The sequence below is a fragment of the Pelobates fuscus genome, chromosome 5, assembly GCF_036172605.1.
Source record: "Pelobates fuscus isolate aPelFus1 chromosome 5, aPelFus1.pri, whole genome shotgun sequence".
In the NCBI taxonomy this organism is placed as follows: Eukaryota; Metazoa; Chordata; class Amphibia; order Anura; family Pelobatidae; genus Pelobates; species Pelobates fuscus.
Window position 1 is genome coordinate 45,040,299 of NC_086321.1, and position 22,385 is coordinate 45,062,683.

Here is a 22,385-nt window from a genome sequence, read left to right on the forward strand (position 1 = left end):
ACCCCAGTGGTATCATTGGTGATGGCACACTTACAAATAGTGTTTAAGTAATGTCACCACCGCCTTACGATTCCAGAACCAACACTTGGGATGTTAAATTGATACAAAATAGCTAATCGATCAGCTTTAACTATACCTTCCTTTGTACCCCTTGTATCTCCTGGTGTACTTGCATAGTAGGGATGGCCAATATACAGCCCCCTCCAGAATGATCCAGCTGCAAATATTTTATGACAGCTGGCGGGGGGGTTAATTTCATTTTTGCTCTAAACCCTTCTGTAAAATCTCTCATATCTGCATTTGTACATTAATGTTAGTCTTCTCTCTACCTAGAACATCTCTCTATTGAAGTTTCCTGCTCCTTTAAAGATCAATTTGTGTGTACAGTTGAATTTCTGGGCTGTGCAGCAGATCTCTGTGGTTCTTGTAAAAAAAAAAAAAAAAAAAAAAGTGCTTGAATTACAAACTCCCCTCCCCCCAACCTACTAAAGAGAAACTAAGTGTGATCTCTGAATATTTTGAATGCTGCCGCTTTGATGTTCCTGTGTACCAGGAGGAACAATGAGAGAGTGTACTGTAATTATATGTTAGGATGGTTAGGATGAAGGATGTGCTCTCATTTCCAGATTTCCCACATGAAAAAATGCACCAGGTGGGGGCCAGTCGTGGACAGATTTGGGACTCCCATGGAAAAAAATTTATTGGTGATTAACCCGTGCTGTTTAAACACTCATAACAGCACTCAAAACATGCTAAAAGTTGATGTTTCTCCCTTGCAAGTCTGCTATTTTAAACAAATTTAAGCAATCTAAAGGGGGCACTATAGTCACCAGAACAACTACAGCTTATTGTATTTGATCTTGTGAATAGAATCATTCCCTTTCAGACTTTTTGCAGTAAACACTGTCTTTTCAGAGAAAATGCAGTGTTTACATTACAGCCTAGGGATACCTCCGCTGGCCACTCATCAGATGACTATTAGAGGTGCTTCCTGTGACAGTGCTGCACAGTGTGCAGCACTACCATTCAGTGTCTCCACCCTCTGCATGGAAACACTAAACCTTCCTCATAGAGATGCATCGATTCAATGTCCCCAATGTGAAAATATTTTTTTCTTAATTTTTCTCCAGTGGCAAGTCCTCTCTAGCCGCTTCTCTGTTCCGCCTTGTGGTGACTATCACTGAAAATGTTTACCTGTTCTTCTTATCCAGAAGCTGGGTCAAAAACGATGGTGTTTTTACGCCAGTGTTTTGTTCATACAGTTGTGTCTGTGTTGCTAACATTACAAATCTAGATATCTCTTTGTGATAGTCTAGTTTCAGAGTTATTTACAGCTGCTATTTGTCAGCCTAAAAAGACTGTGAAAACATTTACTATTTTTCTCTAAGGCCTTTTCTGCATAGCCATCTGACAATTCCTGACATGTGGTTGCCTGTGGACTTCATAATTGTAGCCTTTACTGCTTTATAGCGTTTCATCTACACATTTGCAAGCAATTTGGCTATCGATTAAATTGGAATCATGTACGTGAAGTTAGAGAACCAATAAATTTTTTACATTAATTTAGCTGTCATTAATGCTTTTCTAATATATATTTTTCTTAGATGTTCCTCCACTTCTAAAAGGAGAGAGGAACTTACTGTTGATCTCTATCCACTATAAATCTGTCAGCCCTGTCTCTATGTTAAGGCAAGCTGTCTGAAGCAGTCTTTGAAGTACTTCATGCACTTTCATTTCCTATGTTGGGTGACGTCTGGTGGATGACCAGCAGATTTCTACACGCAGAGGTTTAAATTGCTGGTGCCCCTTTCTTTAAGTTTTTTTGTTTTACATTCAAGGCGCCTGTGGGGTCATGCAGCCCCTGTGCATTCCCTGGAGCATGGAAGAAAAACATATTTGCCATATTCGCCAGGGGTGACTTTTACCCTTGCCAATGGTCAGTATTTCAGTGGGAATTCAGAGCAGATGCTCTTAGTATTTTGCATGTTACATCACAGTAGAGGGGTACAGTAATTGTGTGTGCACATATTATAGAACTAACATGCATACTTAACAATCCGCCATTCACATTACAGTAGATATTAGTATAGTAAATGCAATAGTATATGTATGTATATTTTATTTATATAGCACTAAGGAAAGTTCAGTAATTGCAATAGTTCCAGTGTGTGTGTGCGTGTTTGAAAGTGTACTCGTCATTTTACAAGTCACATGAATACGGAAATTAAACTTTTGCCAGTTTTTCAAAGTAATTAACTTAGTGTAGCTTAATATAGTTGTTCTGCTGACTATAGCCTGTCCCTGCAGGCTTTTTGATGTAAATGCTGCCTTTTAAGAGAAAAGGCAGTGTTTTATTGCTGCCTAGGGACACCTCCAGTGGCAGTCATTGAGAGAGCCACTAGCGGTGCTTCCTGTGTCAGTGCTACAGATGTTCATGGTCTCCACGCTCTTCATGGAGATACTTAACACTCCCCATAGAGATGCATTGATTCAGTGCACCTCTATGAGGAGATGCTGATGACCAGCGTGGCATTTGGCTCCACCCCCGCCCCTCCTCTTTGGCTGAGATCATCAGAATTGCTGATTTCAGCCAATCCAATGCTTTCCTAGGGGAAAGCTATAAACCTTGCACCTAGCTCACACTGATATTGGAGTTACACTGCTTGCAACAGTTACACAGTGCTAATCCTCATAGACACTGAAAATTGGTCAAGACGTCTACTGGCGGGACGCTGTGTACCAGCAAGTGCCGATCCACACTCCACCATTGGGCTGATGACCACCACTTTCTGTGTATCAATAGTGTTATTGTAAACAATAACTGTATAATGTTTACAGCACCCTAAACAGGTTGATAGACATTTGTAGATTTTAGGAGCCATGGGGTTTTTAGTAAAAGCCAGGGATGAAGTACATCAGTAATATTTTAGGATCCTTTGCTGCATAGCTGCTGGGATTGGCTGAGCCCTTTCTAAAAGCTTCGCGTCACCTTTCATGTTGAGAAAAACTAAAATAATTACAGAGCCTTGAGGCTGCTGTGAGGAGCTGTGGGCAGGGTATTATGGCATAATAAATGCCCTGTTTTGCAGGGATTATTACCTAATTACTAGCTAATGCTTTTTCCTTGGAGTGTATTTGAGTATTGGCTGGCTGCTCCTGGCCTAATCCCCACACCGTGTTTGCTTTTGGTCTCGAAGGACGTGGGGCATTTCCCTTAACCCAAACACTGCCTGAACAGACTGGGCCTAATTTATTAAAAACTGATTTTGTGTCTATTTCCAGCAAAATAGGATTGTTTTCTTAGCATATTTACCACAGGAGAGCCGGCATTGCTGTGTATTATGGTGTGGTTGTAACAATATTTTATTCCTTTTTTTTGTTATTTACCAAAGTTAGCAACATCGGGGCAATCTAATACAACTCATAAAATGTTCAGCTAGTCTATAATAATCATTGTAGTTTTAGTGCCATCTGGGTATCTTTGATTTATGGGTGCTACTATTAAGTCATGTGAAGACGATATTCTAAAAGCTTCTAATTCATTGCACAGTTTTGGTTTTCCCAATTTATCAATAAATACTTGAGGTATTCTCATTTCGATGTTTTTTCAAAATTCTATAGTACCCAGTGGAAAAAAAATGGAATTAGAGGCACACCCACAACACGCATTTCTTAGCAATAGTGCTACTGTAGAGACCAAAATTTATACAAAATACAGTTTCAAATGTTGCAGCACTCCTTAAAATCACCTATCTCAGCTAACAAATATGGGGATTTAGGGCCACCATAAGGGCATAATGCGTTAAGCCCACCACTACACCACAGTACCCCAATATCGGTGGGTCCTACACTAATTCCAATGCTAGAGACAAATTAGATAGGCTAGTGCTAAATGAACAAAATTGTATGTAATTAATCTGTTGTTAAGAGCATTGTGAATATATGTAATGCAAAATTTGTGCGATTTTAAACCACAATTTAAAAAAATACAGTGTCAAAACGAAACAATTAGTGGTTGGGTTCAAAGCAAAACGCATATGAGGCATAATTGTTTGTGAACATAGAGTTGCTTTTCTTGTAATTCGCCCCAAGTTCATCTCTCAGTCACTGATAAAATCCGTGGACACTCAGACCTGAGATTGTGCTGGTTGTGCTAACACAAATGATTATTGAATTTAAAAAAATGTAAAGATTATTTTTGTGTGCCGCTAAAAATGGTTTCCGGCAGTACTGCAAAAGGAATGCCCACTATCTAATAGGAACTCTGTTTTTTTTAGAGTATAGACCTTCAGTCTATTTCCTGCTTTAAAATCTCACGTGCTTTCGAAAAAATTAGTGCTGTTTTCCTGGCACTATAGAGTTAATACGCCCCCGCGCCCCCTCTCCCATGGCGCTGAAGGGGTTAAAACTCCTTCAGCCACTTACCTAAATCCAGCACCGATGGGTCACGCTCCGCCCACGCTTCTCCCCCCGAAGTCAGCCAGCGGGGGAGACCTGATGCGCATGCACGGCAATGGCCGCTCACACATTAGTCCTCCTCATAGGAAAGCATTAATCTGTTCAATGCTTTCCATGGGAAAAATCTGACGCTGGAGGTCCTCATGCAGAGCGTGAGGATGTCCAGCGTCAGATAACGGACCAAAAGTCCGTTTGGATTCCGGAAGCCCTCTAGTGGCTGTCTGGTAGACAGCCACAGAGGGCAGACTTAGAGGTGAAATGTAAATATTGCAGTTATCTGGCACTGCAATGTTTTACATTGCAGCACTAAGTGCAAAAGGGTCACTGCACCCACCCTACTTCAATTAACTGATGTGGTCTGGGTGCCTTCAGTGTCCCTTTAAGGTCAGTTTAATAGAGTTGATAACGTAGATAAGGAAACCTCTTCAAGTCTTTGGTCTGCTAACTATTTCATGAATAGAACCTCTTTAGGTTGCTTTTCATTCTATTCATGTATTTTCTTTGTATCAATTATCACTAAATAAGTATTTTTAAAAAATTATGGTGAGTGATTTCACTCTAGTGACCTACAAGTGTAATCTGCATAGAATCTGAAAGAAGGGAAGGTCAACTTGGATGCTCTTTTAATTTTCTTCTACTAGTACAAAGAGATAATAGGTGTTCGCTATAGTATTATACAAAAGATATAAAGCAGGCAGCAGTAAACAATACAAGGATTACCAGACCTTTAAAGTGAATTAAATACAAGAAAAGTAAAACTGTGCACGAGTTGTATGTACAGAATATTATACGTACATAGGTCTTCAAAGGATAATACTCAATGAACCCTAAAAACAAAACAACAGAGACAAAATAATAGTGCAATACAGTATCATTAAATGTGTAAGTGGTAGATACTCTTGTGTCACTTCCATTCACATTTTTTAGAGCTAACTTAGAGCTCTGCTGTGTTGCGCATGGATGGAACAATCCCTGTCTAAGGATATATGTTGATGTAGTTACCCCAGGTACTTCAAATAAGGTGCAGTTTGCAGGACATATATGGAAGTAAAAAGAGGAAACTCCAATGGTTGTCAGGATTACTAGCTGATCCTGCACATAGAATAGTGTCACACCTAGGACTAAAAGGTAACGTCTTACCGGGCCTTAGAATGGCCAGACTTAATGTACCCAAGAATAGTCAGAATACTAGCCATGGTCGGGGACACAGTAAGAGACACAACGATCAGGGAAAGCCAAAAGTCAGGGATACCAGAATACAGGAAGTCAAACGAAGCCAAAGTCAACCAGAAAATAAACGCTCAGAAACACACTCTCGGACAACCAGTAGGGAAACCACGACAGGGCAATGAGGGAAAGTAAAAGGGGGGATTATACCACCAATGCTGTTTATACTAGAGCAGGTTCTGCTCTGGCAAATGTGAGTACAATATTTTACTTATCCATCTGACCTTCAATTTTTACTTACTTCACCATTGGAGATTCCTGTTTTTACTTCAATATATGTCCTGCATACTGCACGTTATTTGAAGTACCTGGGATAACTACATCAACATATATCCTTAGACGGGGATTGTTCTGTCCATGCGCAACACAGCAGAGCTCTAAATTAGTCTAAAAAATGTGAGTGGAAGTGACACAAGATTATCTACCACGCATATGTTATAATCTTGTTTATGTCTTTATATACCAAAATGTGCAATGTTTTTGATGCCATGTAAACACACGTGATTGCAAATCGGTTCGCACCAGCTGTTGTGGCAGTGCAAACTACATGTTTATTATCTGCACGAACAAAAATGAAGAATTTTAAAAAAAAATCAAAAATTATCTACCACTTACACATTCAATTATACTGTATTGCGCTATTATTTTGTCTCTGTTGTTTCGTTTTTGAGGTTAATTGTGTATTATCCTTTAAAGACCTATGTACGTATAATATTCTGTACATACACCTTGGGCGCGGTTTACTCTATTTTCTCTTGAATTTTTTTCTACTGACCATTGACATTTGTGGTTGTGTTAGGGTTAACTTACTGCTTCTAAAGACCTCTGTATAATGATGCATTGTATTTCACAGTCCCCTCCCAACCATCCAACTATGAAAACGTTCCAAAGAAACCCTTCTTTCAACTGGCCATAGTTTTGTGGCAGAGACGAGGACAGATGGGGGTCATGTGTTTGGCAAGCAGAAATGTTCTAGTGGAATAATTTTCACACTATACTTCTGTAGTCTATGCTGCAACAAACTAACCCTAACCCCTTCAGGTCCGATGCCTGGCTTGTCATTGGCTCCTATGAAACCTAAACATACATATAAATCATTAGTAGTTAATTGAATTTACAATCTGCTGTAAGTATTCCTTAGCAAGGTTTGGTAGTTTTCCAAATCCTTGCGAGCTGATCCTTAGGGAAGTGACACGTCTTAAATTAGCCCGCTTGCTCTTTGGCCATGAAGAAGCTCAATTACACCACAAAGGAAACACGTTCGAGGGGCTTTGGACCTTTCTAGTCTTCTTTGCAAGCCTAGCTATTAAATACGTTTTAGATTATCCTCCTCTTTTGCTTTCATGCGTTTGTTCTCCTATAAACTGTAACAAGCTATTTCCCACATAAAAGTCACTTTCACTCGCATTCTCACGTTAGCCAGCCTCCCTATGTCCTTATGAGGACTCCAGTCATATAGACATCTATCGAGTTCTTCACTGAGAAATGTTTTACTCTTCGTAGACTGAGTGGATAAGATATTCTAAAGTCCATAAATCAGATGAGAATATCCCATTGCACTATTTAATAATTCAACGCTTCATTGTCTCTTACTAAATGCTCCAAGCATGAGAAATGCACAAGGTAACCAATAATTTATTAATTGGAATGGACATACTCTTGTTACCTGTGAAAGAGTGTCACGCAAGAACCACTTTTGCCGTTCTTGTGATTGTAAGCTCTTTTGGTTGGATGCTTTTGTCCTCATTAATTCTTATTCATGCACTTGCTGAGCATCACTGTAAAAGTTATTCTCAAACTTACTTTTATTATGAAGTATGTATTTTTGTTGGGCTTTCTTTTAAAAACTGCAAACTATTTAATGTGCTTTACGTAATAAGAATAACACTGATTTAAAAAAAAAATATTTTATATTAAACAGAATATTTGCTGCAATGCTTTAAAGAGGACTCAATGTTTTACTGGCTTTTGTTGGCCATGGATGTTAAAAAAAATTGTTGCAAACAAGTAAAACTGTAGAACATTTGTAGTTCTAGATTTTCCTGCCAACATATCTCAGGCATTTTGGTACAAATAAATAAATATAAAAACTTTTTTTTCTAAAACGTTCACAAAAATTCCATTCAGGTACATTTATTCGCGTACAGAAGTAGGTATAAGAGTATTTGGCACATGAAGCTTTATTGACCATCTTGCCAGGTACAATTTGCATCAATTGAAAATCTAAAGAACATGGGACTTTATTTCTTCCTGCGGGGTTGGGGAGGGTTGTTGGAAATTCTTCAGCTTCTGTCCTATAAATCCTTGTGGTTTTATTTGCTGCCGAACCAAGGAAAGATTGCTGGATGTTCTACTGCTTCGATTTTATTAGTCCTTGTGTTTTATTTCCTGCTTGGTTGGTGGAGATTGTAGAAGATTTCACCACTCCTTGTGTTTTTCCTTACTGTTGGTTGATGGAGTTGCAGAAGGTATTGCCACACCTGTCCAATTATTCAGTTTGTTTTATTTGCTGTTGAGAGAGATTATAGAAACTTCTACCATCTTGTGTATTGATTCCATGTGTTTTGTTTACTGCTGGGTCACTGGGGCTTGTGGAAGGTTCTGCTACCCCTGGCTAATGATTCCTGATATTTCCTGGTGGGTCAAGGGGAGAACATAGAGGACTCCACCACTTCTGCTTAATGATTGCTGGTATTTTTCTTTGCTGATGGTTTGGGGAGACTGTATGAAGTTCTACTTATCCTGCCTAATGTTTCCATTTCCTGTTCTGTCAGGGCGTTGTATCATTACTATTTCTGTAGCGCTAACATTTTCTGCAGCTCTTTATAGTATTAAAAAGGGAAATAAAACAGAAGTTAATTTTCAAACAAAAATAAAGTTTACATCATCAAGAGGTTAAGAGGGCCACAAACAAGCTTTACTTGTCTAAAAATTCTCAATTTTATTATTTACCACTTGGTCGGATGAACTTGTAGGGTGATCTCCATCTCCCCCTTTAAAGATTTATATTGTTATATAATTTTAAAAATAAACAAAAAAATTCAGGATTAGAAGTGGGTGTAGAATGTTCTGACCATCCCATCTAATGAATTCTTGCGTTTTTATAATTCTTCCTCTGTTTTCCAGATGTGCATCTTGGCATCATGTCTTAGCCGGTTGATTGTGATTCTGGCAGTAATCTCTGTGTCATCCAGTTCATCTAAATGGGGAGAGGAAGGTAAGTAAGGTCACATCCTTATCAAGGTCATGTTCAAGTTAGAACGTGTAAGGTGATGTCAGGCAATCTCTTATAACGTCCCCCCAAAATAATAAAGTTTACTTACCCCTTTCCCAGAAGTTAATCTTCTCTTGCTGCTTCTCCCTTCTGTCTCCGGGAGACTGTCAGTGGCACCAAATTTAGTATGAATGTGCAGAAATTGGCACAAAAATTACAGGTGCGATAATCAAGACAAATGCCCTATAGAATTATTGTCAAAGGAAGGATTAGAGTTAGACTAACGCATCCCTGAGGAAGCCCTCATTTCTGATTGACTATATACTTGAGTGAATAAAAATGTTCTCCTAGCTGTCAGCTTGATGGTCAGTGGGTGTTTCTAAATTAATTTACAAAAGCACCGATTTCTCTTGGAATTGTATCATTGTATTGGTTGAGTTGCAAGGAGTTTTTAGGTGCCTTCTCCTCGTTTTCTGTTCAACCATTTTCAAGGTTTATGACAAAAAAATAAGTCTGCATGGAATGCAAAGCATAATTTTGACAGCAAGCAATGGTGACAGGAGAGTCATGATTTTCATCTAATCACTTAAAATGTTTTGACAGACAACAGGGGACTTCATCCTCAGACGTCTTGCACCATTACCTCTATAATAAGCTCTAGAGGTTATGCTGCTTAGAAAACCCTTTAATTATAACTTCGATTTAGCAGTAATGCTATATAACTTCATTATTGGCTCTGGACTCCCCAGTTCCATCCAAAAGTAGTTAAACATTGTGAATGATAAGAAAAAGAAGGTGGATGTAAACACTAGAAGTCAGTTGACATTTCTTTTAAAATTCTTGAAAGACTGTATACAATTAAAACATAACTGTACAAGTCTACATCATGAGCCCGTTGACCCAGATACTGAAACCAGAAGGTCCATATCAATTTAGTGCACATAAACACATTATCAGCTGTGTTATGTTATATTACAGTAATGGTTGGAAGGTCTCTAGTTCTCCATTTTTCTGCGAGAGCCCTCCTTGCAAACATAACTATCTCTAAATCTAATCTCAGTGATGAAAACATCACAGGGTCAACATAGAAGACATGTCCACAGGCCGATGATTATAGAAGAGTGAAAGACCCTTTACGTTAGAGCTCACAGAACTGGATAATTAGTGGGCAAGGCTACATGTATTTGATCACCTCTAGACCAACAATTTATCTGTTAACGTTTTGATTAGCTTATAGTTTGGATTTAGAAGGAAGATGCCATAAGTAAAATAGTTCCATCAATAATAAATAAAGATATAATGTGATAAAGAAAGAAAATATAAGTGAAATTATATTAAATTACAAGTTTAACATATATATTTCCTATGATGCTTTGCAAAACTGTGGCTTACGGAGCACGTGGGGAGATATATTTCCAAATGATTTTGAGAGGTAAATGTCCGCTACATTGACATCTTTGTTGGGATTAAATCTATAAAGAAAAAGCTAAACTTTTTTATTTATGGTACTACACCTGTTACAGTTGGTATTTTTGTCTAGAAATTACATATTTTCTTTTTTAAATGATATATTTCTATTATTTTCTAGGAGTCGAGTATGGAAGAATTGGAGGCAGTGTCACTTTAATGTGCAGCAATACAAATGAAAGGTGATATTCTGATTGGACCTTGTAGATTTTAGGGGTAACACCATATACCTTCTCATTCTGTAAATCGGAACACAAGTGCAACGTCAGCCAGAGATAAAAGGGTACCGGATCTGTTTGTTGCATTTTATTATCTTAGGTGGCAGTTTTCCATCTGATTATAACTTAACCTCAATGCTCGTGTGTTTCCTTCTAAATGAAGCCAGTAATCCCTACAGGACAGAGAGTGGATTAGCTATTTGGATGTTTCTGGTGTTGGATCAAGGACATGTTCTTTAAGTGAAAGCATGGTTTAGTGATTGAGTGGTTACATGTCTCCGATGAACAAGAGAGGGAGCAGAATCAGACTTACCTCCAAGACAGCAGATTAGGACAGTTGGTGGGATTGTGGCTTTATTATGAGTAAGCTTTTAGAGTTGTTGGAATGGAAGGTGAAGAGGGGATCACTAACAGCATCGTTTTTATGTGTCAAGCTTTAAAATTTGGGATGCGTTCCAGGAAGAGATTTTGGATAGACAGTGTCTGACATGTGATAGTGAAAAGGCAACAGGTGAGGAGAGGAAGACAGATGAGTATCTGGTCAGCACACAAATTATATTGAAAAACAAGGGGACATATAAACGGAGTAGAAGAAGATGCAGATATCAGAAACTGAAGATACAATGAGGAGACCTATGCTCTGATACCAGTTACATGCAATGACATGGCCTGTGCTGTGATATCAATGATCACAGGCACTCCAAATTTTAAGCCGTATGCAGCTTTAATGTAACAAAATGCAACGCAACGTTTCGACCAACATAGGTCTTTTTCAACCCCATATAGAATTCTTGTGGGAGTCTTAGATGGTATTGATCTTCTAGAAGTTACTGACAAAAGAAAAATGAATAACTGAACTCCCTGGATAGTCCAGCACCCTCAGGGGTCTGCCCACTAGTTATTCTTTGACACCTTGCACCCTCTTGTGTCTCCCTCTGACCCCCGATAATAAATGTTGTTTCTTGTTTCCATTAGTTCTGTGGCAGAATGGAGGTTCAACGGAGCTCCGGATATACCCTGGGGCTTCTTCACTGATCATGGGCACCTAGAGATTCCAAACATTGAGATCTCAGCCATGGGGAACTACAGTTGTCATAACCAGTCTGGCGGTCTCCTGTCTTCTGTGCTTCTGAGAGTGGGGTGTGAGTATGCACTTAGCGCAGGGGATAATAGCACCTGACAGTACCTGCGTTCTTCCTTCTTTTCCACCTATTTTTCCTCTCCACTTTTCACCTTCTTCCCTTTCTCTTCCGCTTCTCCTCCTCTCCAATCATCTGTCATTCACGTTTTCCATCCTTCTCCTTCCTGCTCCCCTCTCTTATTTGTCCCCTTCCTTCTTATCATTCCCCATTCTTCCCTTATCTAGTCATTTCTGTACATTTCTCTCTCTCTCAAAAGCCCAGTCCATTCACACCTCCTTACTCAATAGACACAGCTAATCGTTCTCTAATTTCTTATCTCAATGCCACGATCTGACATTATAACTTTTACTGTTTCTTATGTTATGTTTTATATCTAATGTGTATTTTTCCTTGTGGATTGTTTATTATGTGAGAGCAGTAACCCGGGAAGGGGATAAGCTGTAGTTAGCTTTCAAGTATTACTTTGTGTGTTGGTTTGGTAGAAAAGGCTAGTTTATGAACAATGACTTACCACAAAGGTATATTTAAATCTCCGATTCCTACTAATATCCCTACTTTTTTAGTTGTCGTCTGTAGATTTACGACTAAATCTTATGGCAGAATTCAGATTCTCTTTGAACTTGGCACTGATCCATAGACCTAACATTGAACTCTGAAAATCTGAAATTAGCAGACCCCGAGCAGTACAGGAATCCTGGTATGTTCCAGTATCAGTCAATAATTTCCATTTCTAATTATGAGGGCGTTTTGAGCTTTTGGTGACTCTGTAGCTCTCAGTTAACTAGGTCCTAATCTCTGCTGCTTCAGGATGCAGCCCTCTTATTTTCAAAAAGACCCTACGATTTATGTCTGGGTTCCTCTCTCTGTCGAGACGGATTCTCATACTTATAATAGAGACACTTTTCTGTTAGTGTAAATATTTAGAATAAGCCTTTGGAAGGGACCCAGTAACCTTGCACACAGCATTCCTTCTGATAATACTGAGAACTTTACTGCACGTCCCTGTACAGTCTGTTATCAGACCCATTAGTCGAAGGACAGATGTGCCTTGAATGCCAGTTTATCGAATGAATGATCTTGAAATTTCTAGAAGAGATAGTACGCATATGGTCATGACACTGGCTCGGAACGATAAGGGTTAGTAGCCCAGCAACTGTGTGCTCTACATTGCTCTAGACTGTAATTCAATTAGTACTTACTTAATCATATGTGTGTGCGTAGATCTGTGTCAATCTATTGTAAATGTCAAAGCACACCATAGATAGTGGAGAAAAAACAAACACTAAATAGAAATTAACAGGGTTATTAACTAAAGTGAGAATTGCCAGGAATTTAAAGCAAGTTTTAGGATTTAGGACAGAATTGTAGGCCAAATTTAAACATTTTAAAGTCAGTTCTGTTTTTATCCTGCCCTTAAATTTGAAATCCCAGGCAATTATCACTTTGGTGAATAACCCTGGTAGCGTTTCCAGTAGTGGAAATATTTTTTTTTTCATTTTGCTTGGCAAAAAACTGTAATGAATAAACTCATACATTTGTAGAATAAAGATGGATTAAATGTTTCCTTAATAGTAATACTTCCATCGCAGGGTTCATTTAATCAGCCTCTGCCTCTGCTGTTGAAGGGGTTAATCAATGCCTTGTGGAATGTGGAATGTTCTTACATTAATTGCCGCCTGATTTGAATATTTTTCCGTTCTCTGGTTTTTAAGATGCTCCTGGGCTGCTGTCTGTTTCCTGCAGAGCCTCAGATTACTATAACTTTTCCTGCTATTGGAAGTCCAGCGTGGAAACATTTCTGCCAACGAGATACTTTGCATCTTACAGGTGAGATACGCCATACCTTTTATGAATAGAGTCGATGAATTCATTTATTTAAATACAAAATACAGAATATCGTGTCCCCTCCATTGACATTGCTGTTCTTTTGGTGTCCCTTCATGTAGCATACTATGAAGTGACATGTGGCCATGAACTGCCCTATCTATATATAGATAACTAAATGCCAACCTTAGGCACTCCACAGTTGTTGGTTAGCCATGGCTCATCTATGAGGTCAAATGTTAGCTATCCTCATAAGACATCAAAATAAAGCAAAGGTCATTTAGGTCATTTTTTTTTTAAGAGAATCCTAAGATGGAATTTTTTTTTTCCCCTAAAAACAAACTTTGTTCAGTGTTCTGTATCTTTTATATTACATTACAAAAAAAATTGGCACTAGGGTCCTCTGATGATCACTTTGTGATCGGAGCTGGACAGCTAGCAAAGCTCAGCACCGATCACATTCTATAGGCAGTCACGCAGGGAGACCCTGTCATCGTCATTCAGATCCTGAAGGTCTCCCTTGGACAGCATGAAGCCAGAGAATCCCATTTAAAGCATAAGTCATTTTTTTGTAAATTATGCATTCAGCGGAGGAAAAGCATGCTTTATAAAATGTGAGAAATTACGACTTTAATTGTAAATCAATATCTAAAGATATATACTAGTTTCATCTGCTATGCTAGTTATACAGGGCAATATCTTCATGTGGCATTTGTCACTGCTGTTATAAATAGAGAGAACTTTTAACGTGGCAACTGTGTATTTCGTGAGAAATCTTCACGTGGCACCTGTGCTATTTAGTGAGAAATCTTTACGTGGCATTTGGCAGCTGTGTTATACAGTGATTAAATAATCACGTGGCACCTGGCGGCTGTGTTATATAGTGATAAATCTTCACATGACGGCTGCATTATTTAGTGAGAAATCTTCACGTGGCATCTGGCGGCTGTGTTATATAGTAAGAAATCGTCACGTGGCTTCTGGTGGCTGTGTTATATAGTAAGAAATCTTCACGTGGCATCTGGTGGCTGTGTTATATAGTAAGAAATCTTCACGTGGCATCTGACGGCTGTGTTATATAGTAAGAAATCGTCACGTGGCATCTGGCGGCTGTGTTGTATAGTAAGAAATCTTCACGTGGCATCTGGCGGCTGTGTTATATAGTAAGAAATCTTCACGTGGCATCTGGTGGCTGTGTTATATAGAAAGAAATCTTCACGTGGCATCTGGCGGCTGTGTTATATAGTAAGAAATCGTCACGTGACTTCTGGTGGCTGTGTTGTATAGTAAGAAATCTTCACGTGGCATCTGGTGGCTGTGTTATATAGTAAGAAATCTTCACGTGGCATCTGGCGGCTGTGTTATATAGTAAGAAATCGTCACGTGACTTCTGGCGGCTGTGTTATTTAGTGATAAATCATCTCATAGCAGCTGTGTTATATAGTAAGAAATCGTCACGTGGCATCTGACGGCTGTGTTATATATTGAGAAATCTTCACGTGGCATCTGGCGGCTGTGTTATATAATAAGAAATCTTCACGTGGCATCTGGCGGCTGTGTTGTATAGTAAGAAATCTTCACGTGGCATCTGGCGGCTGTGTTATATAATAAGAAATCTTCACGTGGCATCTGGCGGCTGTGTTATATAGTAAGAAATCTTCACGTGGCATCTGGCGGCTGTGTTATATAGTAAGAAATCTTCACGTGGCATCTGGCGGCTGTGTTATATAGTAAGAAATCGTCACGTGGCATCTGGCGGCTGTGTTATATAGTAAGAAATCTTCACGTGGCATCTGACGGCTGTGTTATATAGTAAGAAATCTTCACGTGGCATCTGGCGGCTGTGTTATTTAGTGAGAAATCATCCCATGGCAGCTGTGTTGTATAGTGAGAAATCTTCACGTGGAATCTGGCAGCTGTGTTATATAGTGAGAAATCTTCATGTGACATTATACAGCTGTGTTGTGTAGTGAGACATTTTTATGTGGCATCTGGCTGTTGTACGACAATAATACCCACTAGGGATGATAATAATTCATCCCTTACTTACTTTTCTAATTGCGAAACAGGAAATTAATTAGGGTGCTTATTTACCCCTCACTCTCGCCTCTAATTGTAGAACAGTAAACTAGGGTAATGATTTACCGCCGACTCACCCCTCTATTTGTGGAACAGTAAATCTAATTAGAATGATGATTTAACCCCCACTCGTCCCTCTGGCAGACGCAGAGCCTGTTAGGATTAATAAGCTATAAACCCTGCAGGTGCACTCTGTAAGTGGAGGATTTAAAGGTAACATAAAAAGATCTGCTCTGCAGGCTGCAGAACTCTAAAGACTTCTAAACAGAGAGATACTCTGCAGGTGCTGAGGAAATATGGGATTAGATTTGGATAAGTAACAGTGTTTTTGAGGTGTGAAGGGCAGTGCGAGATTAATGTTTAATGACTGTAGCAGCGCTGTACTGGTTCCCCGACACCTTCGATGTAACAGGACCCAAGGATAAGCCTGTACACTGCAGAGAAACTCCAGAACGTCTTAGTACATATAAACTCCTCCTGTACTCCGCACACACAGGCCCCATTCAGGACATCCTGGCACAGCCCTGCTTATCACTGCTGCTACTGAGAACAGGAAGGCGGCCGGGAGGGGCCCCGCTATGTATATATTTCGGGCTCCCTAAACCAGCTTCTGTGCTGAGAAGATCCATTGATATGTGCTACTGCAGCAGAGTTCAGTCTTACTAGAAGGGTTTAATTGAGGTCAGTGGATTAGCATTCGCCCAGGACTAAAAGCTGGCTAAGCATCATGGGAACTGTAGTTCACAAACATCTGCAGCACAACGATTACCCATCACCTAATGGGTATTAAAGCGTTGCAGGCGCCCAAGGAGCACATTTGCAATAAATTGTTATGTATGTTTGTGCATAATGTTAACATTTGAATAGTATTATTTAAAATATATAGCATAGCTGCAAAAAAATGGAAGCTAAGATTAGTTGGTTCATAGTCTCCAAACACTTAGACTTTTCTTTTAAAGGGTTACTCCAACCATCATTGCCACTTATGCTTTTCGAAGTGATTATGGTGGATGCAGTCTGAATGTGCAGTGTTTCAGCTTGAAACACTGTGCATCCCGAGTGATTAGAACTTGTGCGCTGGGGGCTAGTTGCGTGACATTTGCAACTTAAAACTGTGTTCCAGGCTGTCACTGTCAATTCTGTGCATATTTTACATCTGTCGTGCACTACACGCTGGCAACAGGCATAATGTGATTCTACCCTCACAGGCAGAGCCCACAAGGGGCGACCTTTGTGTCCCCTCCCACCTCTCTATTCCCTTTGATTGAACCGCTCGTGGCTGCCGTGACATCACGAGGAGGAGGTGTTGAAAGCACAAACAATTTGTGCTCAAAATTTGTAAAATTGCCTAATTTAATGAAGAAATTAAATTCAGTTATTTAGGAATGGATAAGGAGGTCAGGAGCATATTCAACTTTTTGTCTCAGATATTTCATTCGAATATAGAGGGCTCATTTTCAATCCTGTTGGTAAATAGTTGCCATAATTATATAATGGCGACTAGTTACCAACTGGTTTACAACAGTTGTCTTTTTTTTTTGGTTTTACTGACTGAGTACTAGCAACGTCTGCTTGCAAAGAGACCGACTAATCTCAGAAGAACTATTCACTGGTAAAGCACATCAAATTTGCTATATAAGTTGTGGTCGGAGCAATATTGCCGTAATGGTTAGATAAAATATAATTAGTAATAAACATCATAGTTAATAACACCAGTCGGTTGTGGTGTGCCCTGTAATAAAGAGGGCAAAAAGAAGTGTACCATACAAAATATATTCGTTCTACCATACCTCAAAATTACTTGGATAAGTCACAAATGCCTGACAGATCCCTAACCGGTTCTGGTGTATGTAATGTATAAATGGATGAGGTGTTGGGTTGAGACAGTACCCCAGTAACTTGGGAACTCGAGACATATGACTATACAAAGCCACCTTTAGTTTGAGCCATATAACGTACCGGCAGGCTAGCTATTGCCAAGTGGCGAAGAATTCAGCTAATGAGGATGACAGGTGAGGCCCTGCTAGTTGCCAAGCCCCACGTTTCCCTCCTCTATGGGGCCTGGAGTTCCCTGCCGCTGTCCCACTGTCCATACTGTTCATTGTTAAACCACTTTCGAATTGATTAAAAGTACCCAGCTGCCTTCCACCCAGTCCCTCTCTGCTGCCTGTTCCGCATTAAAAACACACAGACATAAGCCCTGCACGTAAACTTTTGGGATGTAGCAATGTCTACAGTATTCATCAGTCCAAATATATGAACAAAAACAGAAAAAGGTTACCTGCAAACGATCCCAAATCCCTGTGCACATATAAATAGGTTTTTAGTTCCACTGCAAAGGCAATTAAAGTGTAAGCTCTTAGCCTACCACTGTCACCCACTGCTGGTTTATGGCTAATGCGGAGTTACACTCTGTTTAACACTAAACTGTAGGACAGCACAATGGAACTCCAGGCACCATAATCACTTCCATGTGATGAACTAAGTGGTTTTGTGGTCAAGAGAGTTCCTTTAACATCTTCATGGCAGGTGCTTAACCAAAGAAAGGGTGGGTCCGTTCAAGATAGCTGAAGTATTTGTTTGTTGTAAAGTAGGATGGGTATAGTTTATTTACATACTCAGCTCTCTGTAGATAGTACGGGTCCATTTCAAGGATCCTGACTTTTTTCATCAAACTTTCCTTTAAATGCCAAAAAAAAAAAAAAAACATGTACATTTCAAAAACTGTTTCAGCCAATTTCAAAGAAATAAACTGCCTGGACCCCCCCTCCAAATTTAGTACATTTGGCATTTAGTAAAGAATCCTAATCAGGTAAGAACCTGACTTTAAAATAAATGTATGTAAAATCTACCCGCTAGCTGTATTCTGCTCAAATAACTAAAATAATTTGGTGAATACATTTTGCATTTGATAAGCGGGTTTAATTCTACTAAAACCTGTTTTTAATCTTCCATTTTGTATTCATGGGTCTTACTCGTTTAGATCCCTATCTGGCTAATGATACACTTTATGTAAGAGTTACTTTTGTCAGCGTGCCAGGGCACAGAGTGTATCAGCATTTGCTAGGCGGTTCTGTTTGAAGGGCTGCGAGTGTGCTCCGTTAGTTGGCACTTGCCAGTAGGTTTTTTCAGGAGCTAAGCTGGGTACTGCCAACTTCAGGTCAATAAACACTGAGATGCCAGAAAGCACACAGGATTCTGGGTAACAAAAACACATAGGGAAAGAACATGTGTTGCTGGCCACGATGGGGGAAATGGGCCCCTTGTATTGCTGCCTAGAGTTGGCTGTCTGTATGCCAGAGATCAGAGGCGATTAGAGGAAGATTGTTAAAGGCACAGAATACCTCAATCTTCAAGCTTTAACAAAGTATTTGAGTACGGGTAAGCAACATGCTGTGTTTGCATACGTTAGACGTTTAAATGCAAATCCTAAAATCCTGAAGCAGCTTTTGAATGTCATTTTAGAATGCATGAAACTATAACTGCTCGTTGTTCGTGAGATCCTCCTTAGCTGCTGTGACTGAAACAGGCAAACAAACTCTTATTGGTAAACAACCTATATTTCTTTAAATGGACATCGTGGAGTTTTGAGTCAACGCCATGAATACAGCTGTGGTGTCTTATCTCCTCCTAAAACCATCTGGAGTGCTGCGGACATTATTTTAGCAATCACAGTCCATCCAAACGTATGAAGTGAGCCTGGTTCAGATGCTGTACCCGCAGGAAATATCTGCATGATACATCAGTTATCATTCAGACAAGATCATCTATTAATAGACTTTTACTATGATCTGATTCCCCCAAATTCCACACGGCTAGATGAGACCAGGATTCCACACCCACACTGGAGCTATACAGATATAATATAAATGTCACAAGAGATATTAAGGCATACAATCTAATCATGGAGTTATGGTAGACACGTAAATAGAGATACAAAATATACAAACATTGATGTCAAATTTGGCATAAAAATATAAAGGAGTTTATGCACAAAATAGTGAGATGTGGTGAGTTCACGGCTGACTTGTAACCTTTTCACCAAACTTGTCGTGTTTTGAAGAAAAATGTCTAACTTCCCTGATCGGTTAATTTATTATAACTTGACTACATCGGCCAAAACTCTGCGGGTAAACTCCTGAATGCAGCAGATCTCACACATTTATAGAAATATTGAAATATTTAGACACAGAATTGGAGAATGTTCATTCTGAGAGAGAAAATATTCACTCAGAAAATCCCACATTTTCCACCCAAAGAAATAGTTAACATGCCCAAAATTGTAGATACTTGGGAGCCTAAACTGTACGGAAGCTGCCAGCAGATGTACTTTTCCAGGTTTCTTTGGATTCCACATTTTCAGTCGTCTAGCATGAATTATAGTTTAAAACAGATATAGTTTATTGTACTGATTACAGGATTATTCAACATAGGGAAATCAGCTGGGAATTCAAAGTGAAATTGACATTTAGAGCCGAAATAGCCGAAATTTTTCCAATTCGGATATAATCTAACCTAAATTTTTAAATTTGAATTTCTGGCAATTTTTCCTTTAGGGAATAACCCTGTTAATTTTTATTGTTTTGTCCTAGTGGTCCATTTGTCTGTATCCTTGACTTGAAGGCAACCGTCTTGCCTACCTGTCTGTCATTGTTATAAAAATCAGCTTTTACACCTGTCATCATAATTAAAGGACCACTATAGTTGCAGGTTGTAGCGAGGTGTGAATCGCTATATAAAAAGCAAAACGATTCCATTAACAAGGTTGGACTGTAATAATTATAATGTACATAGCAGTTTTATCTAATCTGGTCTCGTGTTGTTGGTGCATCAGGACGCACAAGCAAGACCTACATGTTGCAAACCCACTGGTTATTAAAGGGTTCCATAGTAATACTAGAATACATCTCTTGGTTTTGGATTCTAGTAATAATAAATCACAGCTGGTGGACTTGCAGAGATACATTGCGTGTTTGTAAGCAGTTCACACGGTAATCATAGTCAGAATTTTAGCAAATTCTGTCCAAGAGATTGAAGTCCTGTGTTTGATCTGATTGTTCTTCCCCTGCCGAATCTGTAATTACACAGCAGTGAGGGGGACTGGTATTCAGGCGATGTCTGGCTGCGATGAACAGCATCATTTCTCAATTAGTAGGACCCCCTTTAGCAATATGTGTCATGGCTTGTGTAAGAGATGGCTGTCTGCCAAACAAGGCCAAACGCCATTCAAAGAAAGCCTCGGCCTATTACACACCTTATACTCATAGAGAGGAACAAAGCCTAAAATAGTCAAAAATCTGAGACAGAATTGATAGGCCACAGCATTGTCTCAAGGAAGATTATATCTCTCTCTTAAAATGTACACGTTTTTGTAGCAAACCTCAGGGATTCTTGACTCATTCATTATAGAATGTAAAAGGGACACTCCACTGCCCAAATAAAAAAATAAATATCACTGGTTAGTAGATCTACCCCAATGAAAACATGCACGCTTTTAATTAAGCATTTTTTTTTCATTAAGGTATATCTAAAATCAGCTTGCCAAAGCTGCAGATCTCTTGTCTGAAGCCTTTGCAAGCCCTCCCCATCTAACCTGCCTAGACTTGGCTGTCCAGTCATAGACTTCCCGAATGCAGCTAAATGAGTAGTCTTTGCAAGGCAGGTGCTCTGGGAAATTTCCTGCCCCTTAGTACTGTCTTAGTTTAGGTATCAATATTGTGACAGAGGCTCTCATGCCATGGCCTTTAGGAGAGGCTTAAGGACCAGTCTCTTACCCACATGGCCTGGTCCCAGGAGCCCCTGACAGAGAAGTGTGACAGCAGCAATCATTGTACAAACTATACATTGTTACTTTGCCAACTCTGCAACGCCCTGTGCTGACCTACCAGAAGTGTGTAAATCTGCATAATCATGGTATGCAAATGAGGGCAACAAAATAAGCAGTTAAATGCACTTATTGTTTCTTTTATTGCGTTTGAATTATTAAAATATTGTATATTATATATTGTATCATATAGTTCATGTACTAACTATATTTGATCGTAATCCAATGTTCTATATATTTGTGTTTTAAATTTTTGTCATCACATGTTTAAGGACTAATCCTTTTGAAACTGTGTAATCTGTGTGGATTTTTTAGGGATCCCAGTAACAGAGAACTATTGGCTGGCTGCACGATCATTTTAGCCCGAGGACAAGTTGAAAAGAGAGCTAGGTCCGACAGCCACAAGTGTCTTTGTAAAGACAGGAGCAATCACTATAAGTTAAGCTGTTGATATCTGCTTGGGAAGGAAAGCTGCAGAGGAATGGGCAGATGGGGACGATACCTGCATGCAGTCTGGTTGGGTGGAAGAGTTCCGGGGAGACCCCAGTGAAGCTTCGGCGACTGGGATATAAAGTATTTTAGGCTCCCTCCCCAACGGCTAGGAAGCGAATTGGGAGGTGTATGTGAGCTCTGTCACAGATACCTACACTGATGAAGTGGGCCAGCTAGTACAGTATAACGTTATATATAGTGCACACAAGAAGTATACATTTATAAATATTCAGGAAGGTTTTACTGAGTTACTAAAACTCTATACAATCCCCTTTTTTATTGTTTTATTACCTTAATATTTTTATACCTGTCATCTACTTTCTTGGTTTACAAGCATCCTGCATATCCCAGGTGGGAATAATACCAACAAGCTCTACTAACAAGAGCAAGTTATTGCTCTGAAACTTGTAAGTAGGATACCACTTTTTTGTTACCTATAT

General features: G+C 39.4%; 1 protein-coding gene across 2 annotated transcripts in view; it reads left to right on the forward strand.

The window, feature by feature from the left end:
• IL11RA (interleukin 11 receptor subunit alpha) overlaps nt 1–22,385 on the forward strand; it is a 157,358-nt gene that overhangs the window by 66,160 nt on the left and 68,813 nt on the right. For both annotated transcript variants that reach the window (XM_063453793.1, XM_063453792.1), the window contains exons 2-5: nt 8,812–8,902; nt 10,488–10,548; nt 11,560–11,726; nt 13,439–13,553. In XM_063453793.1, coding sequence (XP_063309863.1) covers nt 8,812–8,902; nt 10,488–10,548; nt 11,560–11,726; nt 13,439–13,553 — 434 coding nt within the window. The remainder of the gene's footprint in view (nt 1–8,811; nt 8,903–10,487; nt 10,549–11,559; nt 11,727–13,438; nt 13,554–22,385) is intronic.